The 19,835-nt window shown below is 41.2% G+C and overlaps 1 protein-coding gene and 1 pseudogene across 1 annotated transcript; both read right to left on the reverse strand.

The window, feature by feature from the left end:
* Positions 1–204: 204 nt before the first annotated feature.
* On the reverse strand, positions 205–4,391 carry LOC108434073 (extracellular calcium-sensing receptor-like). Its single transcript, XM_017708986.1, has 5 exons — positions 4,091–4,391; positions 3,156–3,932; positions 2,270–2,494; positions 1,526–1,649; positions 205–1,413 (listed from the first exon to the last, which is right to left on the reverse strand). Exons 1-5 carry the CDS (start codon positions 4,388–4,390, stop codon positions 500–502), a joined length of 2,340 nt encoding a protein of 779 aa, XP_017564475.1. The 5' UTR covers position 4,391; the 3' UTR covers positions 205–499.
* A 10,168-nt stretch (positions 4,392–14,559) lies between these two features.
* On the reverse strand, positions 14,560–18,839 carry LOC108434074 (annotated as a pseudogene).
* Between the last annotated feature and the right edge of the window lie 996 nt (positions 18,840–19,835).

Genomic DNA, 19,835 nt, shown 5'->3' on the forward strand with positions numbered 1-19,835 from the left:
TGCTCATAGATTTAGAATGAAATATTCTAAAAGTACAAGCAAATATGACACACAGAACTGAGTAATTTGTAATACATGTTAACATCTTTGGACAGTTCAAAACATGCCAGGAGAACTATTAAATACAAATGATTAGTTCTGTAAGATGAATCTACATAGTACAGCATTGCATTGGGAGATGAGGAAATAGGGACCAGGTCTTAATTAGATAGAAGTCTTCCATTATATCTTTAATATTGCAAGCAATACATTCTCATAAGAATCATACAGATTGCATTTTAATGCAGGGTACTGAAGAGCTGCTTTATAAACAATTAAGTTTAATATGACCTTATATTTTATCATCTATTATCATTTCAGTGGAAACATAACATTCAGTTTAATTAAAATGATGGCAATGCTGCTGCTGTATTATGTATTAAAATACCTAATCATTAATTTGTGCATTTTGCATAAGGTAATGACGCACAACACCACATTTACAATTTTTGTGAATGTTTCAAAGAGCCTTGGAGGGAACTTTACCCATAAGGTGTTTCTTATTATTCTGATCTGGTCTAAACATTATTATGAAACATTTGGGAGCAAAAATACAAAGACCCAAACCAAAGCTTGAGGCCAGAATAGCAAATATCTCTACAGCTACAGTGAACTTTCCAGGGGAGCTGACATAAGCTGGGATAAAAGTAACCCAAACTGCACAGAATATGAGCATGCTGAATGTGATGAACTTGGCTTCATTAAAATTGTCAGGCAGGTTTCGTGCTAAAAAAGCCAAAATGAAACACAACAGAGCCAGAAATCCTATATAACCCAGCACAGCCCAGAAACCTATAGCTGAACCTAATCCACATTCCAAGATTATCTTTTCCTTGTAGTGCTTAAAATTTTTAATGGGAAAAGGGGGTGAAATTGTCAACCAAATAACACAAATAAGGACCTGTATCAGAGTGAAGGCAAGAACACTGAGTCTCTGCTGTGGAGGCCCAAACCATTTCATGATATTACTGCCTGGAAGTGTAGCTCTGAAGGCCATTAACACCACTATTGTTTTCCCCAGAACACAGGAGATGCAGAGGACAAAGGTGATCCCAAACGCTGTATGACGCAGCATACAGGACCACTCAGAGGGCTGACCAATGAAAGTAAGTGAGCAGAGGAAACACAGAGTCAGTGAGAAGAGCAGCAGGAAGCTCAGCTCTGAATTGTTTGCTCGAACAATTGGAGAAGTTCTGTGTTTATAAAAAACAGCAGCCACACATACAGCTATGAAGGCCCCAGTGAGGGAGAATGCTGTCAAGACGACGCTCAGAGTGTCATCCCAGGATAAGAACTCCACAGGCTTGGGGAGGCAGCTGCTTCGCTGAATGTTTGGCCAGAACTCAGGAGGGCAGCCCACACAGTTCAAAGAGTCTGAGATATTAGAAAAACTTATTTAGAACCTTATTTTAGAAAGAACCATGAGGAAGTGAAAAAACAAAGCTACAATTATCCAGAGTGAAATTTCTCACTGACAATACATGACCTGTTTTGTTGCTGATCTCTCCTTCTGCACATGGTATACAGTCAAAGCAGCAGACTGGCTTTCCTTTCTGCACAGCCTTCCTGGTTCCTGGAGGACAGCTCTCACTGCACACAGATCTTGGTACCTAAGAGACATTAGACAAATCATTCATTTTTTATTAAAAAAAAATCACAAAGTCAAAATGCTATACACAGATCAATGTTTTTTTGTACTAGTGTCAAGTTTAGTGTGAGGAACAGAGAGAGGGTGAGGTTTTCTGTTGATGGTAAGGGTGGGTTTAGGGATAGGATGAAAGTCGAAATTACACTCCAGCAACAGCACCCCCCCCCCCCCCCAATTACTATGGTGCACGGCTGGTTACATTTTATAAAAAATAATGACTTAATAAAGCGTGGGAACGAGATCTTAATTCGCGGCCACTTCTTAATAAGCCGTGATCTAATTCCCGTGAAGCCGTGGCCATACATTAGGTTTTCGTTACCACTCGTTAATAAGGCCTGGCCAGGCCACACCTTATTTTATTTATACATGATGTCACCAGCGGGCTCCGTACAATTCTCTTATTTTATGAGAAATAAAATATTTTCAACAATTTAAATAAAGTACACATATGGAGTACTTGATTTTTTTCGAGGTTTTGGAATTGCAAATTTTCAATAATCGTGTCGTAGTTTTAGGCAAAAAGAAGTGAATTAATTTTACATCTGATGACATGTTAAAGACTACTGGAAGACTGTACTATACCTCGGTCTGTCCTCCCACCCAGCTGATAGCTCTGCTCATACTGAACTCTTGGCCTCTTGGTCTGGATGAGTCATAGTGACCCACTGTCACAAAATCCAAACCACCATCTTTCTTAACCTGCCAGTTTATGAGCTCGTAGACGGCCATAGGATCTCCACTGGAATCAAACGAGACCTGAAAACCATTCTTTGTACTGAAGTTTACCCTCTTGAGCTGGTCGAGTATCTGTAGTGGTACATACAATGTAAAAAACCGTGAACAGAACTGTGACTTTTAACCGTAACAAATTCGTTGAACGGATTACTAAAAAATATGAACAAATTAATATCGACATTATTATTCATCGTGAATGAGTATATTGACCATTCTAACCTCGTTATGATAAATAGTGTTTCACAGTTTCAGCGCCAAATTTTAGTGTGAACGAAAATGTGTGCAGTGGCGTTTCACAGATGCTGAAATATTCTTAAACGAGAAACAGTCATTTCAATGCTTGTTGTTCAATCAGAATTGTAAAAGTCCAATTCAATTATTAGATTATTAATAAGGCCAATGGTAAAATGATTATGAAAAACATTTCCTATTATCTTATTTTCTACAAACATGTTAATCACTTGTAATACAAAATATTAAAGGAAAGAAAAGGGATCTTTTAAAATGACTTCGGCAACACAAAGTTTGACAACTTTGTGTTGCCACATGTCTGTAAGTTTGATATTACTCATGGAACAGGAAATGCTGTTAAAAGTGACATTAAATAAAAAAAGCTCCCGTTTGCTGCTGCAATTTTAGAAAATCGCAAGTAGAATATTTGATAGTTAAATTAACTTGCTAGTTCAAATTATAGTAGAAGCTGTGGTCTATTTTAGAGAACGCGGTTTTATACCTGCCATGGTGTGAATGTAGCGCTCTTGTCGCACTGCGTGTCATTACAGATAACACCGTGGATGGCATGCGCTATGGCATACGTAGCTTTATACACCAGGTTAGTCGCGCGAAGCTGCGACGTGTCTGTATACGGGTTCTGCAGCGCGCGGATATCCTCACTGCCATCACATTCCCGCGCGCCCTCTGAGGAGCCTTTCAGGCTACAGCTGAACGAGCTCTCCCAAAACTCCGTTAGCAGAGGAGATTTCAGTGCTTGTGCTGGAGAGAGATCCAGAAGAAACTCACGGAGACCTGGAATCACCGAGCGGGGGATCCCAAATCCTATCGCCCCAGCGCACATGTTAAAGCGCAGAAACTCTGGATCAATGATCCACGCCTCACTGCCGATCCACTGAAGGGGAGGCAGCGGTTGCCTTGCCAGCTCTTCTAAGAGAACTCTCATTTCGCCTGCGGAAAGAAACGCTACTATTACCCGGGCTGTTGATCTCCGGATGACGTTCGCCACTCTCTCCAGTTTACTGCGCGGATCTGTTCTGTAGTAGGACTCGGAGTACTCCACACAGATTCCCTCCTCCTGCGCAGCCTTTAGAAACGATGTCATCCCACTGTTTCCATAGTCTGAGTCGCTGCGCACTGCCCCAATCCATGTCCAGCCAAAGTGTCTGACCATCCTTGCTAGTGCGGCCGCTTGGTGGTGGTCACTAGGTACGGTCCTAAAAAAGGCAGGATACTGACGCTTATCGCTCAGACATGCGCAGGTTGCGTAGTGACTCACCTGTAATTCAGCATAAAAAAGGAACAAGAATAAATATTTAGGAAACCTTAAGGCATTTTTGCTGTTATTTGTGGGACATGACACTGTTCTTCAGTTGTTACTAAACTTAAATAATAGAATATTAGATTTCTATTATCCCAGCATTTTGGACAACCTACCTGTGGGATTCCAAAAAGACCCAACATTCTAGTCATGCTAATGGAGGTGGAGGAAAAAGAATCTCCCACGAGAGCAGGAACAGCAGCAGCTGCAGATTTTGAACAGGAATCAGTATCACTGAAAAATGGTTCCATGCCGTTTGCAAACTGAAGTGCAACTTTGATCGCCATCGGTACGGCACCGCAGGAGTCGTGTATCTGGTATCCTAACGTGATTCCCGGCAGGAGATCTGTTCTGTTGTTGATCTCGTGGATGGCGAACTCCATGGCACGGGCGAAGCGCAGCTCTCTGAAAATCATACTGTTTAGAAACATTAGATTGAGAATGTAGATTGGATTTATATGTATGTTTTGTATTCAACACACACACACACACACACACACACACACACACACACACACACACACACACACACACACACACACACACTATAGCAAATAATAACTTATACACGACTACGAAAAACTGTCAAACTGATTATCATAATTTCTCTCTAGCGCTCATTGCAACTGTTCACCCTCACAGACAGACCTCCCAGAGCACTGTAAATATTGTGGCTGTCTGGTGTAGGTGTTCTCTTCTGAACTCGTGTAAAAATGAATAGAAAAAGTCCCTCCGATTAGAAAGTCTCCATTCAAAGACAGGGCAGGCATCTGAGGCTCAGCCCACAGCCTGCAGCGGACCGGGTCAGCTTTACAAAATGCTGGACTGAGTTGTATTAGCCACAACATTAATATAAACGTCATCAGACTTGAAGTGAGCTGCATGGCATGCTCGGCAGTTCTCAGCCGAGGATGACTGCCATTAAATAGCCACCCTGTAATGATGCCCTCTGGGTATGAGCTCAGAGTCAGGAGGCGTGGTTATGTCTTGAATTGTAACCGCAGTAATTAACAACACTTTTGCATTTGTGTGTCTCTATTGCACTGGAGAAAGCAGCCATGGACCCAATTCTAGAGCTCAGGGTGCGCAGCGATGATTTGATAATGAAACAGAAACAACCGTCAACTTTGACTAACGTTGAGTGTGTTGAAACTATGTCTTCTCTAAATGTTCGTAATGCATCGCCATTGGGCAGTTCAGCACACTCGAAGAAAAATATTTCCTGTCATATGCTTACCACTGTGCAAGCAAGACTGTTTTTCAACAAGCACATGTTGACGTTTATTTATTTTTTCTTTATGCCAATTCCACCTAGCAGGCAATGGATAATGTTTAAAGAGGACATCTAATTAAATTTCTTTAATTTAATTCTTTGTTTAAAATCAATTCATTCTCAACAGACGGAATTAGTATTGTTACCTGGTATAGGCTGAGGACCAAAGTTTTCTGTTTAGGTTTATATTAGGGTAAAGTCATGGTTGGTAAATTTTAAAAGTTAATTAGCTTATATTAAGTATTTAGTGTGTTATTCAGATAAAGTTACATGGTTGATCCACACCCACACCCCTGTTATCACATGTACATTTTTTGTTTGGTGCAACACAGTTGAAGAACGTCACTACCTAATCTAATGGATGTAGAAAAGTGTTCAGAGGTTACTGACTGCAGCCTTCTGGATTTGTTTTGTAAGGCCATTCTACCAGATATAGCCAGAAAACAGGAGTAATAGGAGACAATATTTTAATCTTTCATAATTGTCATCCTTCAAATTGTATAATCTTAAGAATTAAAGAACCAAGAGAATTGGCCGAGGTCTTGGTGCACAGAAACCCTCACAGATCTGGCTGGATAGGTATGGAGGAAGTAGAACTCTGGACAATCCATGGTGGTGGTGGGGAGGAAGGAGAGAACTGTTTAAATGTCAGCAACTGGCAGACCGTTTTATCCAGAGCAATTTACAATTTGATAATTTTTACACGGGTAGTGTTAGGAGTCTTGCACATGGACTCTGGCATAGTGTAGGGTGCTTACCCAGGTGGGGATTGAACCCCAAGCTACAGCATAGAAGATGGAGATTTTACCCAGTACACTACACCATAGTAATTCTAAGGTTTTCAGGCAAGGGGGCACCTAGATTTGAACTGGAGACCTCTTGATGTTCAGTCAAATGCTCTACCACTGAGCTACATCCCCTTTGCTACTGTTTAGAGTGATTGGTGCTTACAAAACTTAGGTGCCTTTCATCTATTGTGTTTTTTACTACTACATGATGTATGCAGGGTGCCTATGAAGTTTGTGCCCACTGTGTTCTGTTCTAAGAGTGACTAATGTTTGCAAAGTCTGGAGCCATGACCCATGCATAACCATAGCATGAAGCTCATAAGCTTCGTACTGCCTACTGCATTTGCTACATCAACTTGGGGTGTGGGTGTGAACATTTGCTCATGAATCAGCTGACAGGCCCATGTATACACTCATCAGCGCAGAACATCATTCCATTTGTTCAAGGCCACAGGCCCTTTTATGTACCACAATCACTCAGGCCACAAGCCTATGCACTATGTTCGCTTAGACAACAAGACCATAAATGCACTATATTCGCTTGCATTGCACTAGCTTGGGCCATGGGTCCATACATGCACTATGACCATACATTAGCACCACATAAGGCCACGGATTCATAGATGCACTACATTGACTTAGTGCATGTATGGTCCCCTTGGTGCCCTGCGATGGACTGGCAACCTGTCCAGGGTGTATCCTGCCTTCCGCCCGATGACCGCTGGGATAAGCTCCAGCATCCCCCTGCGACCCTGACGGAGAAGCGGCTTAGAAAATGGATGGATGGATGGATGGATGGATGGATGGATGGATGGATGGATGGATGGATGGATGGATGGATGGATGGATGGATGGATGGATGGATGGATGGATGGATGGATGGATGGTCCCCTTGGCCTGTGTTTGCTTGGGCCAAAGGCCCATACAAAGCATCATGTTTGCTTCGGCCATGGGCCCATAAATGCATTACTTTTGCTGGAGTAACTGGCCTATAATGCACCATGTTATCTCAGGGCTTTAGGCTCATACATGCACCTATGCAACCTCTTGGACAAACAAACCCAAAAGAGTGTTTGAATAGAGGTGTGGCTATGGGGAAGAGCACAACTGTTAGCTTTAGATGGCGAGCAGAGGCCATGCCATTAAAATTGTGAAAACAAATAGGGGGGGAGAAAAGAAATTCAGAGATTGTCCCACGTTCGCTGCTAGTTCAAACCAGTTATGTCATGTTCGACAGCAGATTTAAATAACAATGTAAGATAAATATCTGAGATGATCCTGGAACAATATCTGCAGATGGTGAACGAGCAACTGGCTAAAGTCTTCATCTCTGCCAGGAGTCAAGGACCCTGCAGCTTCAGCCGAGACCAGCACTTCAGCCGTAAGTCTGTAGGGGATGATGTGGGCCTTGGTCATGCTAATAGCAAAACATACTTTCAGAGTAGACGTTCTCCACCTAAAATACTAGTATACCTCAAAGTGGCCTACATGCATATAAAAAGAGCCAGTAAAGAAGTTAGATGCTTCTACTGTGGAGAATTAGGTAATACTAAACCCTATGGTCAACATCGGAAAACTAAGTCAACCCTTTGGTGTACAGTCCCCAGAGCAGATCCAAAAAGCTGTAGCTGAACAGGAGACAGGGCCAACTATTGCAGTACTGATATATGGTCAGCAAGAAAATGGTTGATACAAGCAGTACTCAGACACTGGTAAGGGAAAGCTTGGTTCCTGCAGAAGACTGGAAGGAGGCTAGGGTACAGGTGAGCTGTGTACATGGGGATGAAAGAAGTTACCCTGAGGTTTATATAACAGTAGATGGACAAACATTTTTAATGCCCGTAGTGGTAGTAGCTCAGTTACCATATCCTGTAGTTTTAGGCCAGGACATTGCAGTGACTGTATACCTGCTTCCTAAAACTCAACAGTGTATGATAATGACAAGAGCACAGAGTACAAGAGAGGCTCTAGCAGAATTACCTTTTAAAGACATTGAGCAAACCAACCAAACCTAAAGCACAGAGATGCAGAGAAAAGTTCCTGAGGTCAGCATTAGTAGACCTAGCCAGACACTCCAGTAGATCGTGACATACCATCAAACATTTCCACACTGCATGGCCATAATCCAACCATGGTATAATGATGTGTCTGTGACTGATGGGGTAAAGCAGAAGAACAAAGGGCTAACTGAGGAGGCTTATGTTGTGAAAAACAGGAATCCTGTATGAATGTAGAGGTGAACTTGAGCTGCTAGTTGTTCAAGCTGCCTAAGGTTAACTGTAATGAAACTGGGCTATTCCATACCTTCGAAGGGACAGCTGGGTAAACATAAAACACTAGCTCGCATTGATGCATATTTCAGATGGCCAAACCTATACTCTGATGAGACTGAATTTTGTAAAACATGTCAGGAGTACCAATTAACATCAGGCAGATCAGTGCCTACCACACATTTGCATCCTCTTCCTATAATTGAAACTCCATTTGAGAGGATAGGAATGGACATAGCAGGCACCTTAGAAAGGAGCAGGAAAGGGAACAGGTATATATTGGTGGTATGTGATTATGCTACACGATACCCTGAAGCCCTCTCTTTGCAAGGGTACGTCTCCCTTGGGAGATTGACAGGTCAGGGAGCAAACTTCCTATTTAGCTTACTGCAAGGTGTCTACAAGTTGCTAGGCATACATGGCATTAAGACCTCCCCCTATCATCATCATCAAACAGGTGGCTTAGTGGAACAATTCAACCAGACCCTGAAGTCAGTGCTCTGTAAATTTGTCTCACAGACCGGTACTGACTGGGACCAGTGGCTTCCCTATCTTCTTGTTGCTTACAGAGAGGTTCCCCAGGCATCTACAGGGTTTTATCCCTTTGAGTTACTTTATGGATGACATGGGGGGGGAAGGGGCACTGAACCCAAGGCCACTGAAGAGAGCATGGTAGCCTATGTGGTAAAGATGAAAAGCCCGTAAAGATGGAAAGCCCATACTTGAGAGTGCAGGCCAGGACAGGAAGTCTTGCTTCTTCTGCTAACCAGTGACAGTAAACTCCTGGCCAGAGGGCATGGACCATATAAATTCACCAGGAAAGTGGGACCAGTGACTTATGCTTGAGCAGAGCAAGAAGCACCAAAAGTTCCATATCAACCTGCTAAAACAGTAACAATGCAGCAACTCATGGTACATGCAGTAAGAGAAAAAGAGCTTCAATACATAACAGTGTTTATATATGTTAGGAGTTAATGGTAAATGTTTATCCATATTGTTTGGTGTTGATTTAATTGAACCTTTGAGAAGCAAGCAGGTAGAATGGTTATAGCTAGGGTCATTACATCTGGTATTAACTGAATGACCACTAATATCATATGAATTGATGAGGATTTAAGACAACTGTACACAGTGGCTACAAGGACAGGAAAAAACAGGATTCTAAAGGGAAAAAAACAACAGTATAAACCATGACCCTGCTTAATTTTAAGCTCTGAGAGTTGAATTTGCTAAACCTGGCTGAGTCTATTATGCTATAATAGGCGTTTAATTCAAATGTGGCCAGAGAATAGAGGGCAAGGCACTGGATCCTTGCTGGCTGCTGAAAATCTGATATCTGAAATCCTGCAAGCAGGAGCAAGAGAGAGAGAGCAGTTACAAAAGCATTGTGGTGTCCTGGAATATGTTTAGCCTTAATTATAAAATTTTGGACAACCGATTTCCATGTTTCAATGTCTTAGTAAAGACATAATAGTATGACATGAAGACCTCCTTTATTAACAAGAGCAACCACAGTTTCACAATCACAATACATGATTACATGATCATGCCTTTCCCCCAGAACCCTCGTGACTACCATGGGCTAAATTTCCCAAAGGGTTACGGAAACTCATGTTGCAGGAAAACATGCCAAGGAAACACCCATGAAAAAGTGACAGAGTCAGAGGATGCAGTTGCATGAGCATAAAAGAAGAGAGAAAAAAAAAGATTCCATTCCACTGCACGAGAAGCCAAGAACAAAACCACAAATCTGATCTAATGCCTTCATCCAGAAACACTGCATCTTTCAAAATATTAACCTAGTAAGGCAAAAACAGTAAAATGAGTATATATAATAGAGCAACCTTGGGGAAGTATCTGCATGGCAAATTTGAGATGGCCAAGAAGAGAAAACATCATGCTTAGTGACAGAAGGTGATGAGAAACGTCTCAGAAGTAGACTTCATCCTAAGGAGCTTTTCAGGAGGGAGAGACATTTGCATCTCATCAGTATCTAGGACAATGCTGAGAAACTGAGAGAGAGACAGACAGACTGGATTTCTCAACAGAAAAGGAAATGTCTACATTGCTAAAACAGCTCAAGTGAAATGCATTTATTAACATCTGCCATTACACTAGAATAATAAGAAAACATTAAAAAAAAAATTGCTTCTTACTAAAATATCTGTGAGTAGCAGCGCAAATGGAATTAATGCAAAATTATGTCACTCCAGTTAACCATCCTATGGTTGACAGCTAGAGAAGGGAGCAGTAAGGAGGCCAAGTTCTTACCTTGAAGGATATTGGACCTCATACAAAGAGAAACAAATGCAACAGGAGGAACAAAAGGCCAACACAAGGCTTGCACAGACAGAGCAGCAGAGAGACTGAAGACAGGAAGGGCAGGAACAGCAGTGGCAGCAAGGAGCAGTGCAGCAGGGAGCTGCAGATGGAGCAGAGTTGGCACAGTGGTGGAGGTATAGGTGCCAGTGAGATGGCAGGGATGGAGCTGGACTGTGTTGAGATAGCAACCAGCCTGGACTGGAAGCTCCAAAGAGTTCAAATCAACTACGGTCGACTTGAAACAACTGAAGATTGAAAGACACACGTACCCTGAGAGACTGGAGGTGGAGACCAAGGAAATGCAGTGGGCTTGCAGGAACTTTTGGCTGGGTGACGAGAGGACAACAAGAAAATGGATTTGAAGTAATATCACATTGTTGTAGTAAATGTCAGGTCTACATATACATGTCTAACACAGGCTCATTGTGTATATATAGACACAGTTACTAAGCTGCATGCTCTGCTGTGACGACACTGTCTGTGCTGTTGTACTCCTGTCTCTTGTCTGTCTACTGTCTGCAGTTATCCTGTTTAGTGCTGAGTGTAAGGGAATGCGCAACATATTGATACATTGATCATTCCTGTGACCAAAAAAAGCAAGTCCCTCTGAGCTAAATAATTATCAGCCAATTGCATTAACTTTAATAATTATGAAATGCCTGGAAAAACTGGTGTTGAACTTTATTCCTCACCAGTTTGCTTATAGGGCTAAACAAGGAACAGACAATACTAAGACATGTCTCCTCCACTCCCTGCTCCAGTATCTAGAGACACCAGGTCACTTTGCCAGAGTTCTCTTCATTGATTTCAGCTCTGCCTTTAACACTATCCAGTGACATCAGAAGATTAAAAAAAATCCAGCACCTGAATGCCCCTCTACTTCTTATCCACTGGGTGCACAGTTTTTTAAGTAACAGAGTGCAAGCTGTTAGGATGGTTAAGGTCCTGTCCTCAACCTCCACTACCAACACTGGAGCTCCACAAGGCTGTGTTCTCAGTCCTTTTCTGTACACCCTGTACACTAACAACTGTAGAAGCCCTTTACCAGTCACCACATATCTAAAGTATTCAGATGACCCTGCTACACTTGGACTTCTTAAGGACAATAACTGAGTTGCAACCTACCAGTATTTCCTCTCCCATTAATGGAATGGTGCTCAGATAACCATTTGCAGTTGAACGTTTCAAAGACAAAGGAGATGATCATCAGCTTGCCAAACTCCCACTGCACCATTCATAACCCAATCACAATCAAGGGCAAGGATGTGGAGGTAGTAGACTGTTTTCAGTACATTGAACTTCATTTGCATAATACAATCAGCTTTGGCCCCTATAAGGAGATGTTAGCAGAGACTCTGTTATCAGAAAGCTAAAGGCACTTTCATTGCTCTTGCTTCTCTATAGAAGCATAATTGAGCCCATCATCCTGTACCAGAGCCAGAGCCCACCCCAGCTGCCATCAGGCAGAAGGCAGGATACACCCTGGACAGGTCATCAGTACATCTCAGGGTGACACAGAGACAGACACATTCACTCACACCTAGGGGCAATTCAGCATGTCCAATTAGCCTGACTGCATGTCTTTGGATTGTGGGAGTAAACCAGAGTACCCAGAGGAAACCCACACAGACACAGGGAGAGCATGCAAACTTTACACAGAAAGGACCCTGGTCACCAGGGAATCAAACCCAGGCCCTTCTTGCTGTGAGGCAACAGCGCTACCCACTGCACCACCATGCTGCCGAATACAGCTAGCCTCTGTAGCTAATTGCCCAGGGTAACAACTGAAAGTTACTGTAATGGCTACAGTTACACTGCACCAACATTTTGGTGGGTATTCAACATATTCAACAAATATGAACAAAAACAGAGTTAAGGTGTTGGTAAGTCTACTTACAGACAATGCTTCTATAAAGTCATTACAAGAAGAATAGATGCAGATAGGACTTGAAGGTGTGCAGTTAGACAAAGTGCTGTTTATCTCTAAAACAAAGATGGCTTAAACACAGGTCAAAGGGCAATCACCCTAGCAACCACATAAACACTAGCCTTTTAAAGCAACAGCTGCACTAAAAAATCTACAGAAAAACAGGGACCAGACATTAATGCCAGTGGCCTGACATTAAAGCCTTTGTGTATATTTATTATTTTATTTCTTTTTCATGTTAGAAAACGGTCCTATCATTTTTGTGAGTGTGTGTGTGTGTGTGTGTGTGTGTGTGTGTGTGTGTGTTAGAAAGTCTCTGGTGTTTTGGGTTTTTTTTGGGCATTGGACAGTTTTCTGTAGCATGGAGTTATGTACCTCACACACAAACGTAATTTGACACTGCAGGCTTAGGATCCTGATTCTGGTTTACAAGTAACTGTTGAATTATTAAGCTAGCAAGGTTCTTAGTATGGGTTATGATGGTTGAATATTTTGGTTCATTGTATCTGAATTAAGATTTGTAGTATTAATTATGTGTGAATTAAGATGTTTGTATTGAGTGAATTTTAACATTCAGTATTTAGAGCCAGATATCATGTTTTAATATGATATTGTTGACATATTGACAGTGGTAACAACCCCACTGCCAAACACACACTTAGTCTGCTTAAAAGGCACTAAGTGTGAGTTGCCTGCATATAATGGGTAATGGCGGGCATATGTGGGCCTCAACAATGGCAGGTCATCCTAGCATTGGGCTAAAAATGTAAGCTTAAAATTTGGTTGTGCATTTTGGGGCCCCAATCAGTTATGAAATCATGAAAACAAATTTTAATGCTCCTATGCTGGCAGCCCACTGTAAGCCCTCGTATAAGGGCTTAGTGTGGGTTTGCATCATGTGAGAGATTAATGAGGGTATGCCTATTTGGGGGCCCAGTCAGCTGTCAAACCAGGAGCTCATTCAGGGCCCCATGTTGGTCACTTTATATATCATTGTACAACATTTGGCTGACGCTCTTATCCAGAGCGACTTACAGTTTGATCATTTTACACAAGTAGGCGAAGGCGGTGTTAGGAGTCTTGCCCAAGGACTCTTATTGGTATAGTGTAGGGTGCTGACCCAGGCGGGAAGTGAACCCCAGTCTACAGTGTAGAAGGCAGAGGTGTTACCCACTACACTAACCAACCACTTTTAGGGCCACTATTTTGGTGACCAACACATGAAGTGGAGTTCCAGGGCACATTGGCCCCACACTGGAAATGTAACTTCATTGGACAGTTTAACACAGGCAAGGATTTATTAAAACTGCCAATTCTGTTACATCAGCTAAAAGATGCTATACAGAATAATACCCCCTGAACTGATAGGGTGAGAGGGAGGGTCACACTACGTACCAAGCCTCCATTAGGAATGAACCTCCTACTACTTGTTTAACATTGCATTAAATAATTAATACATTTCGAAAAACAATCATAAGAATTACATTTTGATAGTGAAGTGTTAATAGTACTTAAACACAGATTCATGAATAATTCATTTTAATTTCACATTATACATAATGACATATTACCATTTCAATGTTATCTTTGAAAAGCTTTCTTATACATATTTTCACATTAAACATGAAATACAGTTTAATTAAAATTACATATTGGTGAAGCTGCTGTACCATGTACATGTAAACCTAATCATCAATCAGCATATTATTTAAGCTGCTAAACCAGAGTGCTACATTTACCATTGATGTGAGGGTCTCAAAGAGCCTTGGAGGGTTCTTTACCCATAATGTGTTGCTTGGTATTCTGTTCTGGTCTAAACATGATTATGAAACACTTGGGAGCGAAAATACAAACAACTAAACCAAAGCTTGAAGCCAGAATAGCAAATATCTCTACAGCTACAGTGAACTTTCCAGGAGAACTGACATAAGCTGGGATAAAGGTGATCCAAACTGCACAGAATATGAGCATGCTGAATGTGATGAACTTGGCTTCATTAAAGTTATCAGGCAGCTTGCGTGCTAAAAAAGCCAAAATAAAACACAAAAGAGCCAGAAACCCTATATAACCCAGCACAGCCCAGAATCCTACAGCTGAACCTAATCCACATTCCAGGATTATCCTTTCCTTGTAATGATTTCGATTTTTGAAGGGGAAAGGAGGAGATATTGTCAACCAAAGAACACAAATAAGGACCTGTATGAGAGCGAAAGCAAGAACACTGAGTCTCTGCTGTGGAGGCCCAAACCATTTCATAATATTACTGCCTGGAAGTGTAGCTCTGAAGGCCATTAACACCACTATTGTTTTCCCCAGAACACAGGAGATGCAGAGGACGAAGGTGATCCCAAATGCTGTGTGACGCAGCATACATGACCACTCAGAGGGACGACCAATGAAAGTAAGAGAGCAGAGGAAACACAGAGTCAGTGAGAAGAGCAGCAGGAAGCTCAGCTCTGAGTTGTTTGCTCGGACAATAGGAGTGGTTCTGTGTTTGTAGAAAACAGCTGTAACACATACAGCTATGGAGGCCCCGGTGATGGAGAACACTGACAGAATGATGCTCAGAGTGTCGTCCCAGGACAGGAATTCCACAGGCTTGGGGATGCAGCTGTCTTGCTTGATGTTGGGCCAGAACTCAGAAGAGCAGCGCACACAGTTCAAAGAGTCTATGATATTAGGAAAACATATTTAGAGCCTTAAATTAGACAGAAGGGCATTGAAAAAATTACCCCACAAAAGTGCTCAGTGACAACCTGTCTTGTTGCTGATCTCTCCTTCTGCACATGGTATACAGTCATAGCAGCAGACTGGCTTTCCTTTCTGCACAGCCTTCCTGGTTCCTGGAGGACAGCTCTCACTGCACACAGATCTTGGCACCTGAAAGAAATTAGACAAATGCAAATGTTTTGATTAAAAAAAAAAAGTCTCATGCACAGATGAAGGTTTTTCTTATGTTACTCCAAAGTTGAAATTGATTAAAGAAGTGAAGAAAAAAAGTGTGAAGAATAGAGTGAAGAAAAGAAATACTCACTGGTTTTAATACAATAAACATATTGATTTTGTTAAGTCATTTATTCTTCTCTTTTTTACAATAATATGCATTTATGGTTTTGATGTTTGCTTTTGTACCTAATTTGGTGAAGGACAATTTCTATTAATTGATTATCAGCCCCCAATTGACATATTGTTGTTTAATTAATTTCATTTGTAAAAGTCATGACCAGAGTGAAGGTTAGGTTTCCTGTTGAGATTCAACAAATTTGTAAGTTTTGGTAGAGTTTTATTTTGTGTTTTAATTCAATTACATTTGACTGACTTACACATCTGATTTCACATTAGTAGACAGAAAGCAGTTCACTCTGTTTGCTGGTCTCTTTTAATTACTTTTTTTCACATTTTTCAACATGATTCATGAAATAAAGTTAACATTTGAAATCTGATACTGAGTGTTTTGTTTTCATTTGTAATTTTATGTAGCCTCCCAGTAAGAGTTCTTTAATGCCAGTTTACATGTAGTGCTGTCATTTGAGTGTTCATGGCAAAGCAAACATAAGTTAACTAACTCTTGTGTGTCACAAAATATTGAAGTAATTTTAGGTTGTAATTATTAAACATTTTACATTGACTTAGTTACAATGACATTGCATATATTGAAAATGTTTGTGTGACTAACCCAAAACATGTATTTTATTGTATCTTTTAACTTTTGACAAATTAATTAACTACATGAAAAAACTTTTAAAAATGTAAAAATAGTTTGCCAAAGAATTGATGCTGACTGCATTGATTAATCTGAGTTCTGTGAAATTATCCTGATATGCAGTCAAATAGTGATGGAAGTATTGAACTGTACCTCAGTCTGTCCTCTCATCCAGCTGATAGCTCTGCTCATACTGAACTCCTGACCTCTTGGCCTGGATGAGTCATAGTGGCCCACTGTGATGAAATCTAGTGTGCCGTCCTTCTTAAACTGCCAGTTTATGAGCTCGTAGATGGCCACAGGATCACCGTTGGAGTCAAACATGACTTGAAAACCATTGTTTGTAGTGAAGTTCACTCTCTTGATCTGGCTGAGTATCTGCAGTGGAACACATAACTTGAACTGCATTTTTCAACTAGAAACTGTGATCAATTGTTTCAATGCAAAGTCATTAAATGATTGTTAATGCATAGTTAAATATAGATTACATTTAAATTACTACATGGGCCTCTCAACCATAAAGGTAGCAAATGAATGATCTGGGGAAAAAAGACAATGAAAACTGTTGCTGGTTTATTTTCTGTTCTTTTCATAAATCAACCAACAAGGACTAATGATATTTCTACTTTATGAATGTATTTTAGTGGTTTTTAGTCATATTCTCTAACAGTTACAGAATATGACTAATAACAGTAGCTTCACAGATGCAGTCGTGTTATTTTAATGAGAATCCACAATTTCGACGAATGTTTTTCAGTTAAAAATTAAAAATGTAAGTATATCTGTTAAACCTGTGTAAAGCACACCTTAAAAGACATTGCTATTACTCATGGAACAACAAGTTATATTTATATATATATATATATATATATATATATATATATATATATATATATATATATATATATATATGTCGATCTATTTTTCAATGTATCAGTTTTATACCTGCCATGGTGTGAATTTAGCGCTCTTGTCACACTGCGTGTCATTACAGATAACACCGTGGATGGCATGCGCTATGGCATACGTAGCTTTATACACCAGGTTAGTGATGCGCAGTTGCGACGTGTCTGTATACGGGTTCTGCAGCGCGCGGATATCTTCGCTGCCGTTACATTTCCGCGCGCCCCCTGAGGAGCCTTTTAGGCTACAGCTGAACGAGCTCTCCCAAAACTCCGTTAGCAGAGGAGATTTCAGTGCTTGTGCTGGAGAGAGATCCAGAAGAAACTCACGAAGACCTGGAATCACCGAGCGGGGAACCCCAAATCCTATCGCCCCAGCGCACATGTTAAAGCGCAGAAACTCTGGATCGGTGATCCACGTTTCGCTGGCTAGCCACTGAAGGGGAGGCGGAGGCTGTCTCGCCAGTTCCTCCAGCAGAAACCTCATGTCGCCTGAAGCAAGAAACGCTACTATTACCCGCGCTGTTGATCTCCGGATGACGTTCGCCACTCTCTCCAATTTACTGCGCGGATCTGTTCTGTAGTAGGACTCGGAGTACTCCACACAGATTCCCTCCTCCTGCGCAGCTTTTAGAAACGACGCCATTCCATAATTTCCATAATCTGAGTCACTGCGCACTGCCCCAATCCATGTCCAGCCAAAGTGCTTCACCATTCTTGCTAGTGCGGCCGCTTGGTGGTGGTCACTAGGCACAGTCCTTAGGAAGGCAGGAAACTGACGCTTATCGCTCAGACATGTACAGGTTGAGTAGTGACTCACCTGTAACTCAGCACAGAAAAGGAAAAAAAAGAAGTCTGATTGAAATCTAGCGCTTATTTACGCAACACGATATAATTATTCAGTTATCAATGAACACATAGAACATCAGACAAAAATTAGTCCCTTAGATTACAATAATTATTATGTAAGAAAAATAGCTAAATGTTTGCTTAATGTTGAACACAGTGGTGTGGCCTACAGTCACCTGCGGAATTCCAAAAAGACCCAGTATTCTGGCCATGCTGATGGAGGGTGTGGAAGGAGAATCTCCCACGACAGCAGGAACAGCGGCAGCTCCAGTTTTTGAACAGGAATCAGTGTCATTGGAGAATGGTTCCATGCCGTTTGCAAACTGAAACGTAACTTTAGTTGCCATCGACACTGCAGCGCACGTGTCGTGTATCTGGTATCCTAATGTGATTCCCGGCAGGAGGTCTGTTCTGTTGTTGATCTCATGGATGGTGAACTCCATGGCACGGGAGAAGCGCAGCACCCTGAAATTCATACTGTTTACAAACATGAGATATAGAAAATTACACACAATCCGTTACTATTTTACCAACTATTCGTCATTAATTCAATAATTAGCGCCTGACTGCAAAAATGGCATTTCGATTATTATCATTTCTCTGCTCTCTGCAATGGTTCACAGCATACTCTCAGACAGACCTCCCCGAGCATTGTGGCTGTAGTGGCTGTTTGGTGTAGGTGATCTGCTCTGATCTAGTGTAGATATGAAAAGAAAAAGCCCCTCCAATGATAAAATCTCCAGTCATAGAAAAAACAGGCATCTGAGGATCAGCCCACAGCCTGCAGCTGACTCTGTCTGATTTGCAAGAAGCTGGACTGAGCCCAGTCATTGATACAAACATCATTAAAATGGAAATGAGCTGCATGCTATGCTCGGTAGTTCTCAGCATTCTGAAGATTACGGTGACTGCCTTTTTGTACCCGCTTTGTTATGATGCCCTGGGGGTATGAGCTCAGACTCAGGAGGCGTGGTTGCGTCTTGACAACCGTTTACAATGATGAACAACCCTTTTTAGCGTATACAGTGTATTGTGACACACAGTGGGAACTGTACTGTATGGGAGTAAACAATAATGGGAGGCCTTCCAAGTTCAGCGTGCGTAGTGAGGAGATGATAGGAGATGACCACAACTGGTCAGTTTCAAGTTACGATCTGTTATCCGAGATTCAACCGTGGAAATTATGCGCAATGTTCTTGCGCATTATCCAGTCCCACGAATAACGTTATTTGAGCATCACTGTTTGTCCAGTTCTTGAAACCAAAACCATAATTTTCACTCTATGGTTAGTATTAGTACCAGGTTCAGGTGAGCACTAGAGTGAGGGTTAGATTTAGGTGTTAGGTTGAGATTAAGGTTAGGGTAAATTAATATATGCGAGATTGGGAATTGTCCTTTGCATTTCCCCCAGTTACTCAGAGACTATTTGGATTAGACCAGCCAAATTTATTTAATAAACTTACATCTGTCTACTAACATGACACTACACATGACATGCAAAATGATTACATTTGACATATGAGTCATAATGTTTATTTGAGTAGAAGAAGTAAGATATTGCAACTGACCTCAACCCTGGGGAAAGCTGCAACATGGATCAGGATTTCACATGTTTCACAAAATCATTTTAGGTTTTTGTCTATACTTAAAATATGTTTTGTTTTAAAATATCATTGTGTAAATTATATTTACAAAAATATTATAGAACTCTGTATTTATTTAGTAAGACTTATCACTGCTTGACTATTCTGTTCTCATTCCTGATTACCTCTGAGGTTTGTTCCAAAACAATGAAGAGAATCCCTTAGTTACTGCTGTTTTTTCAAG

The sequence above is a fragment of the Pygocentrus nattereri genome, chromosome 7 (genome assembly GCF_015220715.1).
Source record: "Pygocentrus nattereri isolate fPygNat1 chromosome 7, fPygNat1.pri, whole genome shotgun sequence".
Classification (NCBI taxonomy): domain Eukaryota; kingdom Metazoa; phylum Chordata; class Actinopteri; order Characiformes; family Serrasalmidae; genus Pygocentrus; species Pygocentrus nattereri.

Excerpts from the sequence above, each read along its gene's own strand:
- LOC108434073 (XM_017708986.1), bottom strand. The coding sequence starts at position 4,390 with ATGATTTTCAGAGAGCTGCGCTTCGCCCGTGCCATGGAGTTCGCCATC. Across the intron at positions 3,933-4,090 it reads GTCTTTTTGGAATCCCACAG|GTGAGTCACTACGCAACCTG; the intron begins GTAGGTTGTCCA and ends GCTGAATTACAG. Across the intron at positions 1,414-1,525 it reads AGAGATCAGCAACAAAACAG|ACTCTTTGAACTGTGTGGGC; the intron begins GTCATGTATTGT and ends CTAATATCTCAG.